This window comes from Odontesthes bonariensis, chromosome 16 (assembly GCF_027942865.1).
Source record: "Odontesthes bonariensis isolate fOdoBon6 chromosome 16, fOdoBon6.hap1, whole genome shotgun sequence".
In the NCBI taxonomy this organism is placed as follows: Eukaryota; Metazoa; Chordata; class Actinopteri; order Atheriniformes; family Atherinopsidae; genus Odontesthes; species Odontesthes bonariensis.
In genome coordinates this window covers 6,155,585-6,177,832 of record NC_134521.1, presented here as the reverse complement: position 1 = coordinate 6,177,832, position 22,248 = coordinate 6,155,585, and the positions used below count along the sequence as shown (strand labels likewise).

Genomic DNA, 22,248 nt, shown 5'->3' with positions numbered 1-22,248 from the left:
TAGACTGGCCGAGTCTCTCAAAAGTAAAGATAAGAGAAGATTTCTACGCTTTGTGACAGAATTGGCCAAATAATTCACCAAGATTTCATCACCTATGGTACATAGAGTGATGAAAGGTTCTGTAGAAATCTTAACATTCGTGTGATAATAAAAGTAATCTTAATCTTAATCTTAAAGATTCTGTAGAAATCTTAAAGTTGAAAGCCAATACTGAATGGGCTCAGTAAATATATACAAACTATTGCACAGTAAATGCATTTCATCACGGATCGCACTTATGGAAGTCAAAACTCTACCAGGATCATTTAAAAACATTAAAACCACGGTCCAGCTATGTTGCTGCTTTATCTGGGCCTCCTGTTTAAAGATGATGCAACACAGTGGTAAACATGCCCACTCTCTTAACTTTTCAGAAAAACATACCAACATCCAACTCTTCAATTTACATTGTGGCATTCTGTAATGCCACATTTTTTGGAAGCATGAGAATGTGTCTTGTGAGCTTGTTCTGGTGTGGCGCCCCTTGCAGCTACTAACGGCACATAAAAACATGATGAGTTTCTTTAATTCCACCTCATTCATCGATATCTAATATCTAAATAAATTCTAACAAAACACAATCTTAGTTTAACGGATTAGAATTTTATGCAAACAATGAGTAGAGAAAACAGCTATTTACATGAGTCCAAACTGATGCCATTATTTATGGGTTTTGGCTCCATTCTTTTTCACTAAATAGAAGGAATTTATCTTCCATTTCTAATTAATAATAACTACAGCCACAGACCTCAAAAGCAATACAAGTGCAGCTAAGTTTAATTGGCTACAGTGCGCTCCTTTTTGTTGTTCTGAGAGCAATTTTTATTTAACACCAAAACTGAATTATTTTTAAAAATGAAAAATGTATTTCTAACTAGACGCAAAGCCAGTGCAGGCTAAAAACCCACTAATACAAGAAATGTAACATACAACATGGATTCGACCTCATTCCCTCTGACTGACACACAGATGAATACATTTTTAATCCACAAAGCCCATGGTATGATCAAAACATCTCCCCATTACTATGTAAATTAGTGCATATCACACTCGTACAGTGCTGTCAAGTGCACCCATGGTGTACTGTCAAACAACAGCTAGTGACTTTTAGCTTTGAATGGCAGTCAGTTTGTGTCTGAGGCTAATTGCTACTGTGCTGTTATCGGCGCTTCTTTATGGGGCTGAATCCCAGCAGTCAAACGGCAATATCGCCAAGCAGAAAGAAGCCAGACAGCCACTTGATTGGAAATTCCGAAACGCTCCCTCGGATCTGCCCATCAAATTCGTTTGTTGCCATGGCGACACAGGATGCATACTCATAAGTCAGCGGAGGGTCCAGGGCAAAAGAAGACGTTGATTAAAGTGAGAGCGTGTTCTGACCTTCTGGTGCTCCAGTATGTGGTTGCAGAAGCTGTGTTAACGTTGTCTCTGCTAACATGTCCAGAGGCGGTGGAAATTGAAAAACTGATTTGAAACTGTGTCGTTTGGAATGTGACATTTTACAGCTGCATTTTCTCAAGAAATATCAACAAACACTGTTCTCACAGGACACATGAAAAGGATGCATCTACAATTCAAAAGATAAAAAAAAAAGATTCTTTACAGGAGGCTTCACGGGAAGACCGCTCGTCTTTTGAGGAGACTGAACTTCTGGTTTCCATGTAAACAAGATTTATGCACTGTCTGCTTCTGGAAAGGTCTTGCTCACTCTCAGACACACTGAATCATTTGCCACATGGGGGCTGTCTGCCATTCCCATAAGCATGCGGACAGTTTCTGTTAAGAGGAAAGACACTTACCCTAAATGCACGTGTGCTCTTGTATTAATAATGCGCTGGCAACATAAATCAGTTTCACATCAGTTCCCACAACAGGAACCAGGGCCAAAAATTACCTTTCAGAGATATAAATTTACCCCCACAAAAAGCCCCTTATCACAGAGGAGGCACTTTGGGGGTGGGGTCTCAGGACTGAATTACTGATAGACAGAGTACTCAAAGCATTTTATCTTATTGTTTAATACATTTTGAATCTACTTGGATACCAGTGCTTGTCTTTTCTCCCGACTCATGACCCCAATTAACAGCTTCTTCCAATGTTTACTATTACGGGGTGCTGTCTAAATCTCATGTCACGTGATATATAGTACTCTGCATTATTGCCACCGACGGAAGATGGAAAGACAGCCGCTATTAGGATCGCATTGGAAACACAGGCAACAAGCAGTCTGAAGGAACCTTTTAGACCTTTTCACCTGGCATTACGTTGCTCTCCAAATTTAAGCAATTTAAAGCAATCAAAGAGACTTTTTGATTATTCTTACACACAAAAAACAGAGGTTGGTTATTTCAAGTTTCAAGATTTATTCAACCCTAGAAAGGCCGTCCTTAGGTTCGACTTTAGTTTGAGTGTCATCAGCCATTTTGAGGAGAGAAGACAGCTCTGACACTTCCACGCTGGCTAAATTTAAAATTTACCTACACTTTTATAACAAGTGTAAAATGTACTCGTTTGCTGACACAACACCTTCGCAGGACAGGAGACAGACTGTTCTAACAGCAATCTTTAACAAGTGTGTAACGTTGACACTTAGTGTTCAGATTGTAATAGAATTCTGAGCATCTGTCTCTGATTAACTAGTTGAGTTCATCAAGAACAGTACCGTAAAAGGACTTTCGATGCTACCTCCTTTTCTTTTCTTCTTATAAATAGCATATCTTTATACTGTATGTGCAAACGATGCCTAAGTGTGAACATACCAAGACCTTTGGGGTTAATTCCGCTGCACTCCAAAGGGTTTATGGCCCAGTAGTAGTACTTCAGAGTGTGCATCAGCTGCAGGACGGTGCCGACACGGCGAATGGTGGTGTAGATGGTGGCGGTGCCTATGAACTCCGATGACAGGTAGGTGTAGAGGGATAGCTGAACCTGGATGCACACACAATCATTTATACAGTTGGTATAGATTACATTAACACATCAATTCTCAAGTAGATGGACAAATGTCCCTTGTTTGTTTGTGTGTGTTTATGGTGCCCAAACAAAAGCAGGTCTAACTAGACAGCCACACAGGAGTGAGAGGAAACTAAATGTTTTTTTGTTTTTTTTGTCTTTGTGTTATTTTTATGTTTCTGTGCTGGAAAACATTAAACCTCATCTGAGGAGCTAGTTACAATCCCCTTTTTTCCCCCCCTCTTCATATTCCTCTCGCAGCCAATCCCCATTGTCGTATGGACATTAAATCGAGCCAGCTCACAAATCTCTGAGCTCATTACAGTGACCACCATGCTAAGGAGCAGCCTTAACGAGGTAGCTCTCTTTAAGCGGATGAAATTAGCACAGGGCCACGGCCTGAGCATATCACATCACAGCTCATCTAGACTGCAGATCGCACCCAGTCGACTTGAAAGGCCTTCATTACATTACAACTTACACATTGAGCTGTTTATCTGGTGTGATTTTGCCCAGAAGAACAAAAGTCTCACATCCTTAATCACTGCGGAGCAGTTTGGCTGCACTGCCACAACAGCGGCTGGTGGAAAACATTTCGCTCTCTGAAAAGACTGTTCACCAGAAGTGCTTGGCAGAGAAAACAGACCATTTACAGAGCAAGCAGGTAAGACATTATGAGAGATACAGTTCACATGGGATTTGTGATGCGTTTCAGTAAGATCTTAATATTACCAAGGTTATTCTGAGAAGTAGAAAAATAATAAAGCTCAGTGGGAGACTGAATGCTCCAGAGGTAAGATTACAGGAAAGAGTGACTTCTGGTATTGAATCTGTGCATTTCTGCACCGGTAATCAATTCAAGATGAAATTTTTTTTAAAAAGGAGTTTGTGGTGAAAACGAGAATCATTGTAAAAAAACGGGGTGCTGGATTCCGCTTTACCACACTCCATCTCCTCAGCAACATCAACGGCTTGCTAGCGTCTCTTTGGTTTTTACCCCTGATGCCATGAAGGGCACCACTGCTGTCCCCAGGATCATTTCTTGGGGTCAGAGAGAGGATGACGGGAAGTCAAGAAGTTTTTGGAATCATAGAGGCAAGAGCTGATGGGCCCTGCGGGAATGCCAGGATCACTCACATCTAGCTCAGAGTGGGAAGGAAAACAGGAGCTGCACATTTCTCTCTTGTCCTGGGGTCTTTTCAAATGTCACTTTTTGTCTTTGTTTCCCTCGGACATGCTCTGTCCTTTTCCAGCGCGATGTGCCAGCTCCTCGCTTTAAGTCCTTTAAACTCATTTACTATATTATTGGAATGGATGAAAGCTGCTGAGATGTCCTTCCTCTTTGTTTAGGTCATCTGTTTTCATGCATTCATTCATTTAAAACTTGATGGAAGCCAGAATAAAAAAAATTATACTTTCCTTTTCTTTAGTTAAGAGATTCAGACCATAATTTTCTCCTTTTTGGATCAGGATTACTGAAAAAAAACACACACAGATGCATACATTTGCAAGAGATATACAGAAATAAACAGACCTTGGCAGGGGTGTGTATCCAGATGGCAGCGTTGAAAAGGACGTGGTCACAGAGCTGTTTGAGGAGTGGCGCTCCATGAGGTAAACCATCCAGATATTTGGCAAAGGACAGGAACTGTTCAAGTACTGCCCTGGTGATGTGGACCCGTGATGACTGAACAAAGAACATCGAAAATAAGATAAGAGGTAAAACTAAGACTAAGATTGATGCAAATCAAAAAGAAAAGCGATCTTCCACAGGAAAGAGCTCCTGTTCCATTTGCTGGTCACTGTTTCGGTGCACATATAATCTTAATTTATACATTTCTTTAAAAAAAAAGTCATAATCATTTATCATATTTAAAAATCTTGTCAAATGTCCTCCTTATCTTTTGTTCTTTATGCAACTGTTTACCAGCGTGTAACCTGCTCAAATGTGATTGGTCAAAAACATTCAGGCAACAAGCAGTTACTACAAAGTTTGTCCTTCGCCAGAAGATTCTCAATACTCATGCAGATATCTGTTCAAAGAGATTAGGCTCGTTGTAATCCTGAACATTCAATTATGCTTTTAATCGCAACAATGCAATTATTGTTTTTCTTACTTCCCGTAGCAGATGAGACAAAAGTTAAATTGTGTGTTTTTGTTGAAAACTCAATTGGAACATTCAAAAATACAACAAGGTCAAACTTGCAAAAGAAAGAAAAAAGACCTTCAATAACTCCCACTTTTATTCGCATTTGGATTTTGTGTTTATTGTTAAATTATGATAGGATGAAGGATGTAGTCAGGGGTGTTGCACTCTATTGGATGTTTCTGTTATACAACCCGCTTTCCACGGTATAAATGGAATGGACAAATTAATAAGTCTACATGTTAGAATAATGGATTTCAATTTAACGAGACCACAAATGACAACACACTCATTTTTTCCATCGCATTAGTTTTAGAATAACCACCGGATGAGTAGGACTTTATTTTTACCACGGCACACCGTGATGGCCAGGATTGGGAAGATATCAAGTTGAACAGGTGCTATAAAATCTGATGCTTAAAAGCCTTTTGAAAAACATTGGAGGAGGTCATGGTAAAAACCAAGGCTGCTCCCTTTATCTATCCAACAACAAACAAATACAACTCGGAACACAAACTCCTCACGTTGGAGGCTTTTGTACTGACCTTCTCAAGTAGATATCCAATGACCAGAAATCCCTTCCCTCCCAGCATTTGCTCCTGCATGGCCACTGAGCTTTTCAGCAGCTCCATCAGGAACGCCAGCAGAGTAGCACTGCAGCAAACACATTGTACACATACGTTTCACTGAAATACCGAAATCACAACAGGAACCGTGTGCATTTTCTTTTGCCGTGTGTTAGCAAAGGGGGCGAGGAAACTTGCGCCATGTTTCCTTCCCAGCTCTTTCCACCCATATTCACATTCACCAGCATTTATTTTTAATAAGCGGCTGGATTGTCTCATTTCTTATTGTTATCGTCCTGACGATATTTAATAAATGATCCAACAGCAGCTAAGATGATGTGGAGATGCTGCCTGATATGTTACTGCATTAAGCCTCGTGTGATGGATTGCTATCAGGACGATCTGGGAGCCGGAGGACACATGCATCCTTTGTAAAAATCACTTGTGACTCCAGAGAAAACAACGTTTCTCTTTGTCCTTTGACACTTCATCCCCTGATTTCTATCCATTATTAAGCCATTATTTTTTAGCTCCCAGCATAATTGTCGAAGCTTACTCTTTGAGATGAATAAAACTTCTTACAGACTTACAAATACATCTTTCTGTAATGTTACTCATCACCTCCTCTTTTCCCCTTCTTTTTGTTTATTCTGATTTAATCTGGTCCCATTCTGGCATCAGCCGCAGAACAGAGCTCCTTTTTGCTGTCGTCTCAGCCCATTTTCCTCCACACGCAATGGCTTGTGTTGTCTATGCCGCCGCTTTTCATGCAGATAGATTTTTTTCTTTATCTTTTTCCACAGGCTACTCACCAGACTGTGGTGTCCACACTGCTGTCATTGAGCTGTTTGTAGTCCAGCTGAGCAAAGAGTGGGAACAGGACCTGGATGCCTCCTATAGAGTGGATGGCGCTGTGGATGGAGTGGGTTACAATGGCCTTCACATCCTGTGGGTTATTAAAGATCTGTTAGTGACGACCAAGAGCATTTTTCTGCGCGCACTCGTCACACACTTCTGATAAAAACCAGTAACTTTTACCTACAAACTTAAAACTTAGGCCATCTGCTTGATCTCAAATATAGAAATGTTGAAAGTTAGTTTGGCTTCAAAGTGTGTAGTTGGAACCTGAACGTTAACTGAAACTGAGCCCTGCTTTCTAAATGATATACATACTTTCTCATTCCACAATGACCCAGCTCATGTCCCGTTTTCTTTTTCTTTTTATTCAATAAATTTGAAATTTTCTGCTAATTTTACTGAATTTTGCAAAATCCAAAAGATCCTAACGCTCTGCTCTGCATACTGTTGTGTTTTTTAAGCTTGGCCAATGATGCATATATATATATATGTGTGTGTTATATACACGACTGAACCACAAAAGGGTGAGAGAATATGATTGACTTTTTAAAACTTTATAATTTGCTATATTTTCTTACTTTTCACTGACTATAATTCATCTTACTTTATTTGGTTTCCTTTTCAGGTGGACGTCACTACTATGTTCACTTCAAGGTTTTCTATCTCTGTGTGATACCTTCTCTTTCACAACGGTGTTGTATTAATCCCACAACCACCTCTGCCATGAATTCTACTTCTATGAAGCTGCCACGCTCTCAGTTATTGTTGACATTCTGCTTTATTACTTAGGTTATTTTGAGTGGTGGGGGTGTGCTGGACTGCACTGCATAGAAAAGTGTTCCTGGTATTCCTTTAGTCCTTTGGGTTCAACGGCTGTCCAGTGAAAAAATCTCCCAATCCAGTGATTGGCGAGTAAAAACAAGAATCTCTAAAACGATTGAATTTACCTCATAGGACCAAACATTAAATGATGTCAAACTAAAAGAAGATGTCAGAGTAGATCTTTCGGATTTAGTAAGATTTCTTTAACTTGACAAAAGCTTTCCTATGACTTCTTTTTCAAGACAAAATAATTAAGACGACTGGCTTGGAATGATTCTGCTGATTCTACTATCAGGTATCTTGCAGAGTTTTGCACCAGATTTTAAAATGTTTAATGCATATAAAAGAAACAACACACTGTTACAAAGAAATCTCTGAGAGAGAAATCTGGGCTGCAAATGACAACCGTTTACCTTTGTGTGCCAGGTCAACTCATCGCATATCCTTTCTTAACTAAATTACCAAACCACAACATGACTAAATTGATGTCTTTGTGATTCTTAATTACATTTTCTTTTATGCTTGAATTTGGATGCATTCACATAACATCTTTCAACATAAAACAAACACAATTCACAACATCAGGCTCTAAAGCTTCAAATGAAGTACAATTGGTTAAACTAACAGCAACAATTAAAATAGTAGAGTACTCCAAGCACAGAAAATGAAACAGATTCATCAAAAACGCACTTGAGGTGGATGTGAGTGAGAAGTAGCCTGAGAGTGAAACCGAACCGACATGCTTTCCTGCATTGCTGAACAAATATGGAGATGTGGGAGATGATTTGGAGGTCCTGAAGGTCTTACTCAGAAGAATACAGGCGAACTGACCTGTAGCATAAGGGCGTGTGGTGAGTGGACAAAGATGGAGGCGTTTTCCCTGGGTGACGACTCCAGGCAGAGCTGGGCATCCGTCGCCTTGGCGTTGTAGGTAAAGGAGATGGAGCTGGCCAGCTTGCCATCGTACAACACCTGCTTGTGGTGCTCCGCCAGGTGGATGTCGCTCTCTGACTTGAACTTGAAAGTGCTCTGTAGCGAGAAAGCAGTGAGACGAGGAAGAAGAAGTCAAGGGTTGGGGTGACGCAAAACTTGGAATGAGAAACAAATAGGTTGTCCAGAGAGAACTGTGAGTGTGTCTGAGTGCACAAGTTCAACACCCCAAAATGGAGGCTGTTTAATTGCAGCATGACCCATGTGTAAACAACACGGCATTAGCCTAATGAACACAGTGCTAACCGAGGCACTAATTCAATTAGCCCAGAATAAGAGACAGAGAGGGGGAGCTGATGTGTGGGAGAGAAGCACTCAGAGATCCACATTTATCTCATTGTGGTGTTTCAACCAAAAACACACAAAAGATGAACACATTTGTGTTATTCAATAGCTGTATATTACACCATGTTCATCTTATCCTTCCTGGCAGGCTCAACCATAAACATTATTTACGGCGCATGTGCAAAGTATAGGAAGGCGTGTCAGATTTTATGCAATCTTATAAAAAAAAAGAAAAAGCCAAACATAGATAATTTTCCTTAGTGTGTGCCTAAATTGTTGGAATTATAGGTAGTACTTGGTAGTGCATTTATGTCTATATCTGTCTGCACAGGTCTCCAGGTTCATGCATCCTGCAGCAGTGCCGGTGCTGCTGCACATATGAAGCCCCACAGATGAAAGGCTCGCAGGTTGCTGTTCCAGCCTTAGCACTGCAGCAGCTTCAGGCGGGGGCTGCTTTCCCCTTCCAGCAGCTGAGTCCCCAGGTGCCTTGCTCAGCCTGACTGCACAGGAAAGCCCAAGGCCGCTCACAGACCTGCAGTCCCGTCTCGTTTTAAGCCTTTCATCTGAGTTCTAACGCAAGACATGTGCCTTGAGCGGTTTTCACCAAGCAGCACAAAATGCAACATCCTTAACTCCATTAAAGTGCCACATACAAATTTAAAGTTTTTCAGCTGTCTTCCAAACATCCTTCCAAATATCAGAAACATGGAAAGCTAACTTTCATTTACGAATATATAGAGGGACCGATAGAGGCTGGTAATCTTCAGACTGCTTCAGTAGTTTTCCATTCACACACCTACGCACACCTTCTTCACAGCAAAACCATATTCATTGGAGATATTAATTGTAATTACAACACGCCTATGTTCATATTTACTGACTTCAGAACATATTACTTCGGCGAATTGTAAGGCCTGATAACTGGGTGTTAAAAAGCTCATCCATTAAAAATGACTAACAAAGCTGTAGCTATGTGAAGGGATGCTCAGTCCCAAATACAAAAAAAAAAAGCTCTTTGGTTCGTTTTGAAGGTGAGCAGGCCCTCTAAACACTGAATAGCCTGAATGTAAAATGAATACACTTATCAAAATGTATTTTTCTTTTCTTTTTTTTTGCAGGGTAAGCTCATTTACTGTGCAATAATGAGCTCGTATTAATGTTGCCCTGCTTAACAAAAGAAGCGGGTAGGTGAAAGCGTAAAGGAACTTTGCTGAGCCTTTAAAGTACTGAAAGAGTGCACAGAGTCTTTCAAGTGTTCATTTTTACACATGTTAAGTTTTACACAGCTGAGATTAAAAACACGTGCTGTTAACTCACACACACACACACACAGAAAGAAAGAAAGCATCATCTCACATTTGACAGCAGCCCATATGACATTGGCCTGCAGTGATAACGACACGCACACGCACACAGTCCATTCAGCTCAGTCTATTTCCTCCTGCATCCTCACACCATTTGCTGAATAAAGACCAATAAGTGCTTGAAAGCATCCAAACTTTGCTAAACTAGCCTGGTCAAAGCAGTTCTATCCGTCAGAAGCTGCACACGAGAACGAAAGTTAACACCCTCTAATTTGAAGAGCTCGCCTCACTTTCCCCGCTTATGTCTGCTTCGAGAGACTGTGGAGGAGAAAGTCCTCTCACTCAAAAGAGAACTCTATAGTAGGTACCTTAATATTCTGTCTTGCCATTCTCGAGCTGCACTTAGAAGCTCCTGCCTCACTGCTTGTCCACTTCTTAGCATTTTTTCAGATATATAGAGTTGGTTTGAGTTAAGCTCAGAGCTCGGGGCGAAATGACACTTTGAAAAAAATGCCTAGATCCCAGCTTTTCGAGATGTTCAGCATGGTGTCATGTGGTTCTAAGCCCTGTGATGTGATTTAACACTGTTAAAGTCTAACATCAAAATTCAGTAAACAAATGGATTTTCATTATGACTATAATAAAAACTGAGGAATACACACAAGAAGCATGTATACGTGACAAATACAATTCAGGTGCCCAGATAGACTCGCATTGTTTATTATTATGTTGTGGCCAGACTGTTGGCAGTCCTTTGCAATAAGGACATCTGGACCCCTGATGAAGTGAGCACCCAGCAACGCATTTATAACACACATACAGAACTAACACACACGCACAGAAAGATAAAAGACCACCAGAGCTTTCCTTCAACCTTAGCCCACACAGAAAAACAAGTTGTTATGTTTTATTTTCTCCTGTCATTAGTGGAGCGTGGAGGCGCTAAACTGCACACACAGATATTCAGTACACACACTGTGTCGGCCATCATAAGTTGCCTCAGACGTGAAGTCCATGAGCCTCCTCACTGTGCTGAAGGCTTGTTCAGCAGAGCAAGCAGAGTGTCTGTCTGCTGCTCATTATTGAGTGGTAACACTAACAGCAGCTGAGACCAAGACACCACGAACAGCTACACGCACACACACGCGAATAAAGCTCTCCCTAACTCAGCATAGGCGGTACCCAAGGAGCACCCTGTCATATATGCACATCATCATCTGCGTGAAGCCATGACAACAAGAACTGACCTACATTCCCATTAAGACAAGAAGCAGGGACACAAACTGAGTCCCATCCTCCTTGAGCCAGCTGAAAAACCCACGCACTTATCATTACAGCACCAACACTGAGGCCGGCGGCTTTGAAACAACTGAGCCATTTAATGGTCTCTTCTGGGCATCTGAGAAGCCCATTCTGCTCCATGCAGAGAAGCAATCATCTTTCTGATCAGCCTCGGGAAACTGTGGGCTGTGACAGAGTGAGAAATCAGAATTCACGGCAGCGAAACAGCAAATGCCAAACATGTGATTATCAGAAGGAACATATTGAGAACTCCAGTCTATAAGTGACCGCCTGTGATATGATATATGAGAAAACAGATGAGTACAAAAAGGGAAAGGGCTGAAACTTCCATATACGATTTAGTGCTCCGATATGAGACAAAGCACAAGCCTAAACTCTCTTTTTCAGTCATGATCACGTCATCTATATCTCTCTCCATTTGGTTCATCTTGCTAAGTCTCATGATTAAAGGAAATTTCTTATTCGGGATACGTAGCTGCAATGCCAGCAGCTGGTTTCGCATCAGCTGCCTCATGCTCCGGCAGTCTCATGGTGCTGAAATCTTGACAGCTTTGGACACCTTTATAAACAAGCTATAAGTGGCTTGAGGCGTGCAAGTCTGCCAAAGAGACAGCTGGCAAGGTGTTCCGGCTTCTCATCTTTCACTGAAACCCAGGCCAAGAGGCAGAGACGGTGCATTCTGAAGCTCTCAAGGCTCATCATACTGTGAAATCCCACATGAATACTTTAAGTTACCAAATTAATGCTAAACCCTGTTTTAACTTAGGGTCTAATGCTAAATCTGCTCATGTATATTCCTTCGAGTTTGTACCAAGCACTGTACCATTTTTTAGCATTCTAATCTACAAACTACCAGCAGAACAGACATCAGCCCCAACTGTAAGCACTTTTAAATCCAGGTTAAAAACATTTCTCTTTCGGTGTGCTTATGGTTGAGTTTATATCTTTCTTTTTCCCCTCTTCTTTGATTGCTTTTAACAGTGTTTTTCATTTTTATTCTATTATTTTTCTCTTTAAATTGCTGCTTTATGCTGTTCTTTTAAATGCCTCGTCTTTATGTAAAGCACATTGAGTTGCCTGTGGTATGAAAGGCGCTATATAAATAAAGATGCCTTGCCTTGCCTAATCAGCTAATCATTTTGGGTAAATTCTTAAAATAGCAAATTGTGACGAGTTGAAATCGCTAAAAATAGACGGTAAAACACTTAAATAGTCATCAAACCGTGGATAAACAGTTGTAATAGCTAAATTGAAAGCTAACTATGGCTAAGTTGTTGAAACACTTTAAACGTAATGAATAAATGATGACAGTTGACATTATATGACGTGTTTAAAAAAGCTCAAAGTTATCAAATTACGTTTCATACTGCCTAAAGTGTAAATAAACTTGACAGAAAGTAATAAATTGCTGTAAAAAAGTGTCTAGTTGGGCTCACATGGAGTATGAAAATATAATTGTAGATACTTTATAGTGTGAGTGTACTGATACAGAACTGTATGATGTCTAACTGTTCATGCCTATATTTCCATATTCAATCTGCTAATCTAAAGCACATTCAGTTAACTGTTGCTGGCTTCTATATGAAAAAAAAACCTGCCACTGCCGTCGCTACACATTACAAAATAAAAGACACAGCAATAAAGGATTTGAGGAATCACTTGAGTGGTTCATGCAACAAGCATTTATGTTTGTTGAACCCCAGAATTAGTGCACCATAACAAGAGGAAACACTGTATGCATTATATATCTCAACACAAACTTGTTAGGCTCCCAGCCTGGTATCACTCTTCAGGTGATTTTAGCATTTGAGAGCAATAATGACTGATCGCCACCACTAATTGACAGTGTAAGCAGGAAAGGACAATATTCCAGTGACATCCGCCAAAAAGTGCACAGCACTGACGCCTAATGAAGCATACTGCGAATAGGTCACAGTGAGTCATGTCCTCTTACCTTGTATCCTGGGCCAAGCTGATGAATGGCAAAGATCTGAGCCGGGTTTAGAGCTTCGCTGAAAACATAAATGGCTCCCAGCTGACCACAAAACACCCTGTTGGCATCTGCAGTTTCTGATGAACCCAGAAAACACTTGTCATAGCTCTGGAAAAGAAAAACAAAAGTACAAGTTAACTACCATTCAGATTCTTTTATTATTATTATTATTATTATTATTATTTTTTTTAATTTTTTTTTTTACAGTAGATTAAGACACATGAACCCCTTTAAGAAAAAAGATTTAGTTGATTTTTACATTGAAATGCATCCCCAGTAGCTTTTCTGGATGGCAAAAAGAAAAAAACTAAAGAAAAATAGACTATTTTTTCCTTCTGTTCCAAATCATCTGTTCCAACTTTGCCATCTTACATTTTTTTTGTCCACTCGCCTTTCATTAGCCACATCCCATTCATGCCCTTTATCACAATGAGATCTGTCCTCCTGTGCTCTTTCAGTAGGATGACGTGCATTTTATCTTCTGTCTTCGAGACAAAACAAACTGAGATAGCATCAAGGCATTTTGAAGCCCGTTCTCCTGATGAGTTGCTCAAATTGACCTCACTTTGACCTCAAGGGCTGAGACATTTCTTACAGAGAACAACTCCAGCCCTTAGTAAATGCAGTAAAGTCTAAAGCCAACTGGAAAGGAACTGTAACAAAGGTTGCGCTGCCACCGAGAGGTCAAGCTACCTTTCCCCTGGTAAATGGAAAAGTTGGAAGTTTGAGTTGGGCTGAGTTCTGCTGGCAAGGGGCCCAAGGGCAACTCTACCATAGCCAGCTGATGATGCAGAAGGGCAAACCTCAAATGTTTGCCAAGATCCCAACAGGAGGGCGGTGTGAAATGAAGGCAGTCCAATACTGGATTTCTGAGAGCGCCACAGTGGCCCTTATTTAAAAAGTTAAAGCCGATTCATCGAAAATGTTTCTTTCGCCACCATGAAACAAACTTGGTGAGGAGCAACAACAACAGGTAGTTGTACAATGAGCTCTACACTTATAATCATGACAGCATTGGTGTCCTTACATCATTGGTGTTGACATGCCAGGCCATATCACCATAGGAGACCAGTTGGCCGTTGACGTAGCAACGGATCTCGGAGTTTCTCCAGCGGTTGTAGATGTGGACGATGCTGATCATGTACCACTGAAAAATACAAAAATATTGCTCAGAGATGGGATGATAGAAAGAAAAAGAAAATAAAAAAGTCAAATGAAACAATGAACCAAAATATAAATACAAAAAAATTACTTTCCACCCTTTGGGCTCTTTTTGTAACTCCTCAACACTGTCTTTAACCATATGTTGAGTTTTCTGTTTGGTTAGAGACAGCTCTGCATTTTCTTTTGCCTTATTATTGTGTTTTTAAATCACACTAGGTTTGAACATTGTCTCAAAGGTTTTTCTCACCTCGTCTGATCTTGTTAATAATATAGTGTTACTTTGAGCAGCGGCTTTGCTGTTCGCATCATAACTACAAATACAATAAAAGCTAACCTGCTGAAGTCGGTGGTAAGGAAACTATGTTGTTTACACCAGTGTGGTCGTTCTCAATAACCAGAAAATATTAGAGATTACTGGCACCAGCATCCTGCTGTGTAGTGATTCGTTTAAGATATTTTAGTCATGACTGCAAGTTTGCTTCAGTTAAATTTGTACTGTGCAGTTGATATTCGTCCTTAACAATACTGAGAATCTTCTTTCTGACCTTCTCATATTGAAGCTCTCAATAAGAATTTTGCCTAACACAGACTATCGCAACATGCTGGACTCATTCACTCCTCCAGAGGAAAAGACTAAAATGAGGAGTAAGCTTTCAGAGGGAGGAATACAACCCAAAGACCTGCCGGCTTATATGTTGAAGGGGAGTTGGCAACAGCATATGTACATGTAAGCATTCTTTCCTTCACACACACATGAACACACATTTTAACCCATGAACACTGCAGACCAAATGCTGTGAGACACGGTGACTTGTAAATTGATCAAATGGAACCACTGGGGACTTTGTTAAGCACTACAAGGATTCTACTGGGTCAGCAAATACTGTGGAGGGCCATCTCATCAAGCGAATATGTGTTTGTTTACAGGTGCATGCATGGAAGAGTGTGCGTGCGTGCAAGTTTGTGTGCAGGACAGCAGCAAAATGCTGACAGTGCGGTAGAGAGGCAGTGCGCCGGCCTTAATTGACAGACCTTATCTAGACTCATCAACATTCCTAGTGAGTGCAGAGAAAGATAGAGGAGAGCAGCAGCTACTGATGCCGTCTCATCTAACAAGTGGTCCAAGGACTTCCAAACAGCGTGCGTTTTCTTACTTTGCGAGGTTGGAAATCATATTTCACACAGTGCTGAAAGCCTTTTCCTTTCGACTTCAATGATGTCACGATAAGACAGTTTCCCACGAAGTGAGCAGAGTAACCAATTCCTTTACTGGTTCGAAAACTGCAAAGAAATTCAGAAAAAGTAAGAAATGAAAACAAATCGAGGTCAATGAATGGTGAAACGTTTCATTTTCTGAATAACATGTCAAACATTTCTTATTTTTTCAATTTTAGTGTCATAGAAAAAGAAAATAGGCCCGTTTTACAGAAAAAATTGCACCAATTTCAATCCTGTCTACCAATAAACAAGCAGGGCACCTTTCACACCCATCCGCATATCACATTATCAAAGCAAGTGCCAGTCACAAAAAGCTGAATTTCAAAGTGCTTTCTTTGCAGCATCACCAGGGGTCCCACATCACAGGTTTGTGAGAAACACTATTAATCCCCTTCCCTCCATTTTTCGCCCACAATGTTTCTCTTCCCACACTCGTAGCATCCACGTAAAACACACAGTCTCACAGCTAAGACGCATTTCACTTCTAAAAAAAGGTCCAGAAGGATCACGCACACAGCAGAGCCAGAGAGCAGATATAAATCCCTCTCAAGTGAATCCCTGCTACACATTAGGAGGGCATTAAAGTGTGTTATCAGGGCCTTCATACAGCTGTGGAGGCCAGTATTAGACATGCAACTTGAGTAGTAGCTGCATCTGGGGGAGGATGATAAGACCTGGACCAAAAAAAGACGAGGGTGCCCTCCCTTTCTTGCACCTTACTTACCATGACAACCTGACAAACGGTTACTAAGGAAACAGGATTACATCCTAACACTTTATGTGATTACAGCTCATCTCTCCGATGGTATCTCAAGCATATTCACTTCCATGTTATCCTTCCTGCATGAGACGAGCTCATTGAATCTTCCTGTCAGTAATGAGTCTTTGACTCAGTTAGGGGGGGAGGTGCAGGGAGGATGCTGCTAGTTAACATCAAGGAGTGAAGAGGTGGAGAGAAGAGGCCGAGCAGTGAGGTAAAGGAGTTCAATTAAACAAAAGGTCAAAGCTAATGAAGCTTCACGCTGGCTAACGGCCTGCACTTACAACACTGACAGTGAGTCCAGCGAGGTACAGAGTTCCACCGCATTCATCTGAGGCATTCATCTAACTGTACACTCACAATGAAGCGTATTGACATTCAAAGTTTTCTTCGAATTCACTTATCTGTTTACTTAGTGTTCATGTCCTTCGGTCTGATGAGTTAAGATTTCATTATCTGAAGGGCTTCAGCCAAAAAGGAAGAAAAAACTTGAGCAAAAGTGATACTGCATTTCATATTCAGGAAGAAATGACTGAAAACTAGTAAAATAGATCTTCTGCTCGACATCTGTGGCCAGGATGCATATTTGACTAAATAGTATAAATCTAAATGAATACATTATCACTCCCAGGATTAAAAAAGACAAAGTCTTGTGATATTCACAACACATATTGGCATACAGTAGAAAGATGCGTGAGCTTGCTTTATTAATTTATTCAGCTGTGAGAATTGTGAGAATTTTTTTTAGTCGTATCAACAGCAATATAACAGGCAAGTTTATAAAAAAAACTTGAAAAGACACTTCAAGGCTGTTGTCAGTAGAGATGCTGAAATTTCAGGATTTTCTACAGTCATATTTTTTTTTTTTTTTTTAACCAGAACATTTGGAGCCTTCCAAGAAACCCCTTTTGTTTTATCATGGACTGACCCAAAAACCTGATGTAAACCATTTTTGAATCCCATTCTTCAATAAACTCCTCCGTCACTGCCCAATGCAAACGTGTTGATGTTAGAAGTTTAGCAAAACAGGGAAAAGAAACACGTTTTTTCAGTCCAGTGTATCAGTACAAAGGGTTTTGTTTTATTTCCTGTTAATGTAGAGATGAATGGTGAAATACTTACCAATAGAGGTATGGTTTGTCTTTATCCACATTGATGTTGTTGAGTGGATCCTGTCTGAACCAAGTGTTGATAGTGAATCCATTCTGATACGGCCATTTCGCAATTGGTGGCAATGCTATAGCCTGGGAGAGGATACGCACATCAGAGCAACTCTTGCAAAGGTGAAAAACATTGAACTGGTAGCCGTTATTTCATGTTCATCATATGACTTCTCATGCTGGTGGTGTACAGTGCTCATAAATATGTGCTGCTGACTGACTGTAAAGATGGATCGCATGAAAGTCTCTAAAGCAATTTGGGCGCACAAAGAATATATTTGTATAATTTCTTTACAATGTAGGTGCTGTAGATGAGTGTATGTGTGTGTTTTAAGTCGTCAGTCTCACCGCAGCACTGCGTCCTGGGAAGTTGAAGAAGGTATCAGGACCATGTCTCTGAGGCATCTGGTTCAACACAGACAAGAGCTTGATGGCATGTCTTGGCTGGAAGAGGACAGGACAGGAGAGAGCAACTGTCGTTACTATGTGACAGATGCCGCCTATCTGAGGCAGACTGGAGAGCCTCTGATAAAGGAAAAAAAAATGGTGTGACATCACATCTCCACCACAATCGATCAATAAGTCTTCAATCACCTCTACCTTCCCCCGACAACAACCCTTTCAATACCATGGCGACCCTTAATCGATCTGTCTCTAGAGAGGGCTGCTGGGGGAGGAGGAATTGGAATGAACAGGGAAATAGGGGCAAGGTGGATGGGTTGCTGATAGTTATTGGATAGAAGGCGTAAAGAGAGATGACTGAAGGTATGGACCACTGATCAGGGACCAGAGGTTGTTGATGGAGGTTGTGCTGGAGCCTGAGTAGAGGAGATATTGACGAGGTGGGACAGGAGCATTAGTTAGTGAAAACCAAGCCATCACACATTCTGTACACCTCAATAACCCTACAGTGGCTAAGGACATTAAAGGAGAAGTCGACATGAGGTTAAACAGGATGTTTAAAAGTGTTTATATGATTTTTCATCTACTGTATTTCACTTATAAACCAAGATTTGGCCAATGAAAAACGAAAAAAAAAGTAATTTTGTAGGAATTCCTAGTGGTGTCTTGGAATATGTAATTTCCTAGAAAATGCAGCAAGTGAGTGCAAGATGAGGTAATCAGTAAGGTTCTACGGGGAGTAGTTAAGATTAGAACAACAGTAGCAAAGCTGAGCATGCACTTATCACTCCTAACTCTCAGTTCAGAAATAATCTCATTAACAGGTACTGGGACTGCTCTGAAAGTAAACAACTGTGGAGATCAGTTTCACTGGATAATTAAAGCTAAAAATTATGCAATAAATAGTGTACGCATGTTTAGTTGGAAAGCCTGACTTAATCAGATGCAAAAGAGTTTCATATTTGTTTCATTGAGGGACAAAGCCTGATCAACTATTTTGTACTTATAAGCAAAGCATATCAAGCCCGCATAACCAAATAAAATGCCTAATAGCAGTCCAGGATAACACAGGTTCGTATGGCAGAGTTTAAGATGAGGAAATGTGGTAGTGAAGAAAAAACGAGAGCCCTCGAGCTAAGTATTCAGTTCAGTCGAGCTGCTCTGTGGTTAGGAATCAGGGTTCTAGCTAGCGCAAACTTGCGTCGCAGCCCGCTACGCCATAATTTTGTCTGTATTTATTTGTACAATAACGCCAGATCAATGCCATTTTCACCTTTCTGACAAACTTGACACATTTTTTCGCGATGGCAGCCAAGAAAGGTTGCGCTGCCTGTCAGTACAACCGAAGACGAAACTGTAGCTCCAGGCAGAGGCACTCCGCTTCCGCGGCTCCTAGAATCTCTGGTAAGAGTGCTCCGTAGCCATGGTTACCCACACACGCAGAAGCGCACACGTAACGGGATTCGGCAGAAATCATGTTAGAATAGCTGTAGCCTATTTTAACCCGTCCCTATTTGAAGTAAGCAAAAACTTTTTCAAAGCTTCTTACATACAATATGTGATGAGCTGATCAGGTTATCATTTAAGCTGAACGTGCAGTTGACTTGGCACTCGAGAAAAGAACAAAAAACAGTCCTCTCCACGAAAGATGGTGGAATAAAGCAACCACAAATGCTCTGTCTCTTTCTCTGTCCTACTTGTTGTCATACCTAAGCTTTACCCTACTGTTTTTGACGATGACAGCCAAGAAAGGTTGCGCAGTAGTTAGTGCAACTGCAGACGAAACAGTAGGCGCTCAGCGGCTCGCAGCAGCTGAAGTAAAGAGTGTGCGTTTTTACCTCTGTCAAGGAGGTTATGTTTTTGGTTACGTTGGTTTGTCTGTCTGTCTGTTTGTTTGTCTGTCATCAGGATAACTGAAAAGTGTGTTACTTTAATAAAAAAAAATTTTAATCTCTATTCCTGGTTATGTCTAAGTTTTAATGTCAATCCCGCCATTACCTCTCCCTACACCTCTATCCATGGCTGAAGTGCCCTTGAGCAAGGCACCTAACCCCACATTGCTCCAGGGGCTGTAACCAATACCCTGTATCTAAATAGCTGTAAGTCGCTTTGGATAAAAAGCGTCAGCTAAGTGTAATGTAATGTCTTCTGACAAGGTCCGTTATGAAGGTAACACACTGCCAAAAGCAAAGATGGGAACATCTCCCATTAAGACTTTATTGTTTTTAAAGTACAATTTCTCCCTTTGGATACCCCTAGAATGGCAAATTTTCACCTTAAATTTCCAAAATCTCGGCATCGCGGAAGGGGGGGTCACCCCCCCCCCCCCCCCGGGCTTGGTCGCTTCGCTCCCTCACCTACACCACTACGCTATAATTTTATCCTAGCTAGAACCCTGAAAATGGTGGTTGCATATATAGAGACTGCTGCCCTTACTGCAGGAACACAATTAGTCATTTGTTGCGTTGATAAAGTAAATCAAAAGAGAAAAAAAAAACACAAATTGCCCTCGTCTTCATATCAAACGCAGAAATCAATCCACAAAAATACACACACATCCCATGTTAATCTAGTCTATTAGCACAATCACCCCCATTAAGTGGCATTTAAACAAATGACACCGCAAACAAATGCAGTATGATTAATTTCATATTCAATACATTAAGCTTCCACAACAGTTAATTGTACGATAATAGCTTTTTAGAAAGGGCGGGAAAAAAAAACCCAGAACATTTAGTAATAAAACCATTTTACAATATTTTGCCAGGAGCTGGTATTCATGAGTAACTATATTTCTCTGTAACACACAGACATATTATGCTGTTAAAACCTTAAGCTCCTGATTAAAATACACAAAAACACTTCTACAATGATTATTTTGTCATTTTACAAACCAGTTTCATTAAGAAACAAAATGCAACGACTTGAAAATCTCATAAAAATATTCTGTTCACATTAAATGCTGAAAGTGAGACATTTTACTATTTCATGGCACGCATTAGCACATCTTAAATTTGATGGCAGCAACACGTCTCCAAAGTGTCAGGACAGAGCAGCAAATGTTGAAAAAATAAGTGGTACTCAAAAGAAACAGCTTGAGGACCATGATGCAACCCATTAGTTTAACTGGCAAACAGTCAGTAACATGGCTGGGTATAAAAAGAGCACCAAGAGAGGCCGAGCCTCTGGGAAGTCTACAAATTGTGGAATAATTTAAGAATTATGTGCCCCACTATAGAAACTGCAAAGAGATTGGATATTCCATCATCGACAGTAGAATATATCATCAAAAGTTTATCAGAATCTGTTCGCAAGGACACATCCGAAAGCCAGTATTTATTGTCCATGATCTTTGCGCTCTCGGCCGGAACTGTATTTAAAACGGATGTGATTCGGTCACGGAAATCACTGCACCGGCTCAGGAACACTTCTGGAAATCACTGAATATGAACCCAGTTTGTCATGCCATCCACAAAAACTTTCATCGAAATGGACTGAGGTAAAGTGGAAAATTGTTCTGTGGCCACATCCGTTCAAATTTGAAAATCTTTTTGGAGAAAATCATGGATTCTGCATCCGCCAGACTAAAGAGCCGAGGGACCGGGCAGCTTTCAGTTAAAAAGCCTGCATCTTTCCAGGTATGGGGGTGCATTGGTGCCTATAAAACTAGCAACTAGCGCATGTGGAAAAGCATCATGTGCTGAAAGGTATATGAATGTTTCACAGCAACCAAGGCTCCCACACATAATACATCATTTTCAGTGAAGGCCCTATATATTTCAGTAAGACAGTGCTAAACAGTGCATCTATTACAGCAGCATTACTTTGTAGTAGAAAAGACCGGGTGCTGGACTGGCCTGCCTGTAATCCAGACCTTTAACAAACTGAAACAAAATGTGGTGCATCATGAAATTCAAAATATGATGAAGAAGACCCAGTACTGTTGAGCAGCTAGAGTCCCACTTTCAACATTTTATGTAGTTACGTGTTATATTGTGAATGGACTATAATTTTTTCATCATCGCATTTGTTTTCATTTACATTTTGCGCACTATCCTCGCCTTAATGGAATTGAGTTGTAAAATGACAAAATAATCCTTGCAGACAAAGTTTTAACAGTATCACATGTCTGTGTCTTATGGAGAAAATCCAAAAAGTTGCTCATGAATACCAGCTGCTGTCAAACAGTCCACAATAATCTGGGGATTTTCTGATTATGTGTTAGTCTGCTGCCACCTGAGCCGACAGTGGGGATTCAACTGAAGCGTCTTCTACAGTTCTATCGA

At 40.6% G+C, this 22,248-nt stretch overlaps 1 protein-coding gene across 16 annotated transcripts in view; it reads right to left on the bottom strand.

The window, feature by feature from the left end:
* Positions 1-22,248, bottom strand: part of nbeaa (neurobeachin a) — a 96,938-nt gene that overhangs the window by 41,910 nt on the left and 32,780 nt on the right. For all 16 annotated transcript variants that reach the window (XM_075487521.1, XM_075487524.1, XM_075487523.1 and 13 more), the window contains exons 4-13: positions 17,909-18,004; positions 17,523-17,644; positions 15,577-15,703; positions 14,286-14,405; positions 13,220-13,366; positions 8,216-8,413; positions 6,517-6,650; positions 5,684-5,792; positions 4,526-4,678; positions 2,799-2,967 (exon numbers count right to left, since the gene is read on the bottom strand). In XM_075487521.1, the coding sequence (XP_075343636.1) occupies positions 2,799-2,967; positions 4,526-4,678; positions 5,684-5,792; positions 6,517-6,650; positions 8,216-8,413; positions 13,220-13,366; positions 14,286-14,405; positions 15,577-15,703; positions 17,523-17,644; positions 17,909-18,004 (1,375 nt within the window). The remainder of the gene's footprint in view (positions 1-2,798; positions 2,968-4,525; positions 4,679-5,683; positions 5,793-6,516; positions 6,651-8,215; positions 8,414-13,219; positions 13,367-14,285; positions 14,406-15,576; positions 15,704-17,522; positions 17,645-17,908; positions 18,005-22,248) is intronic.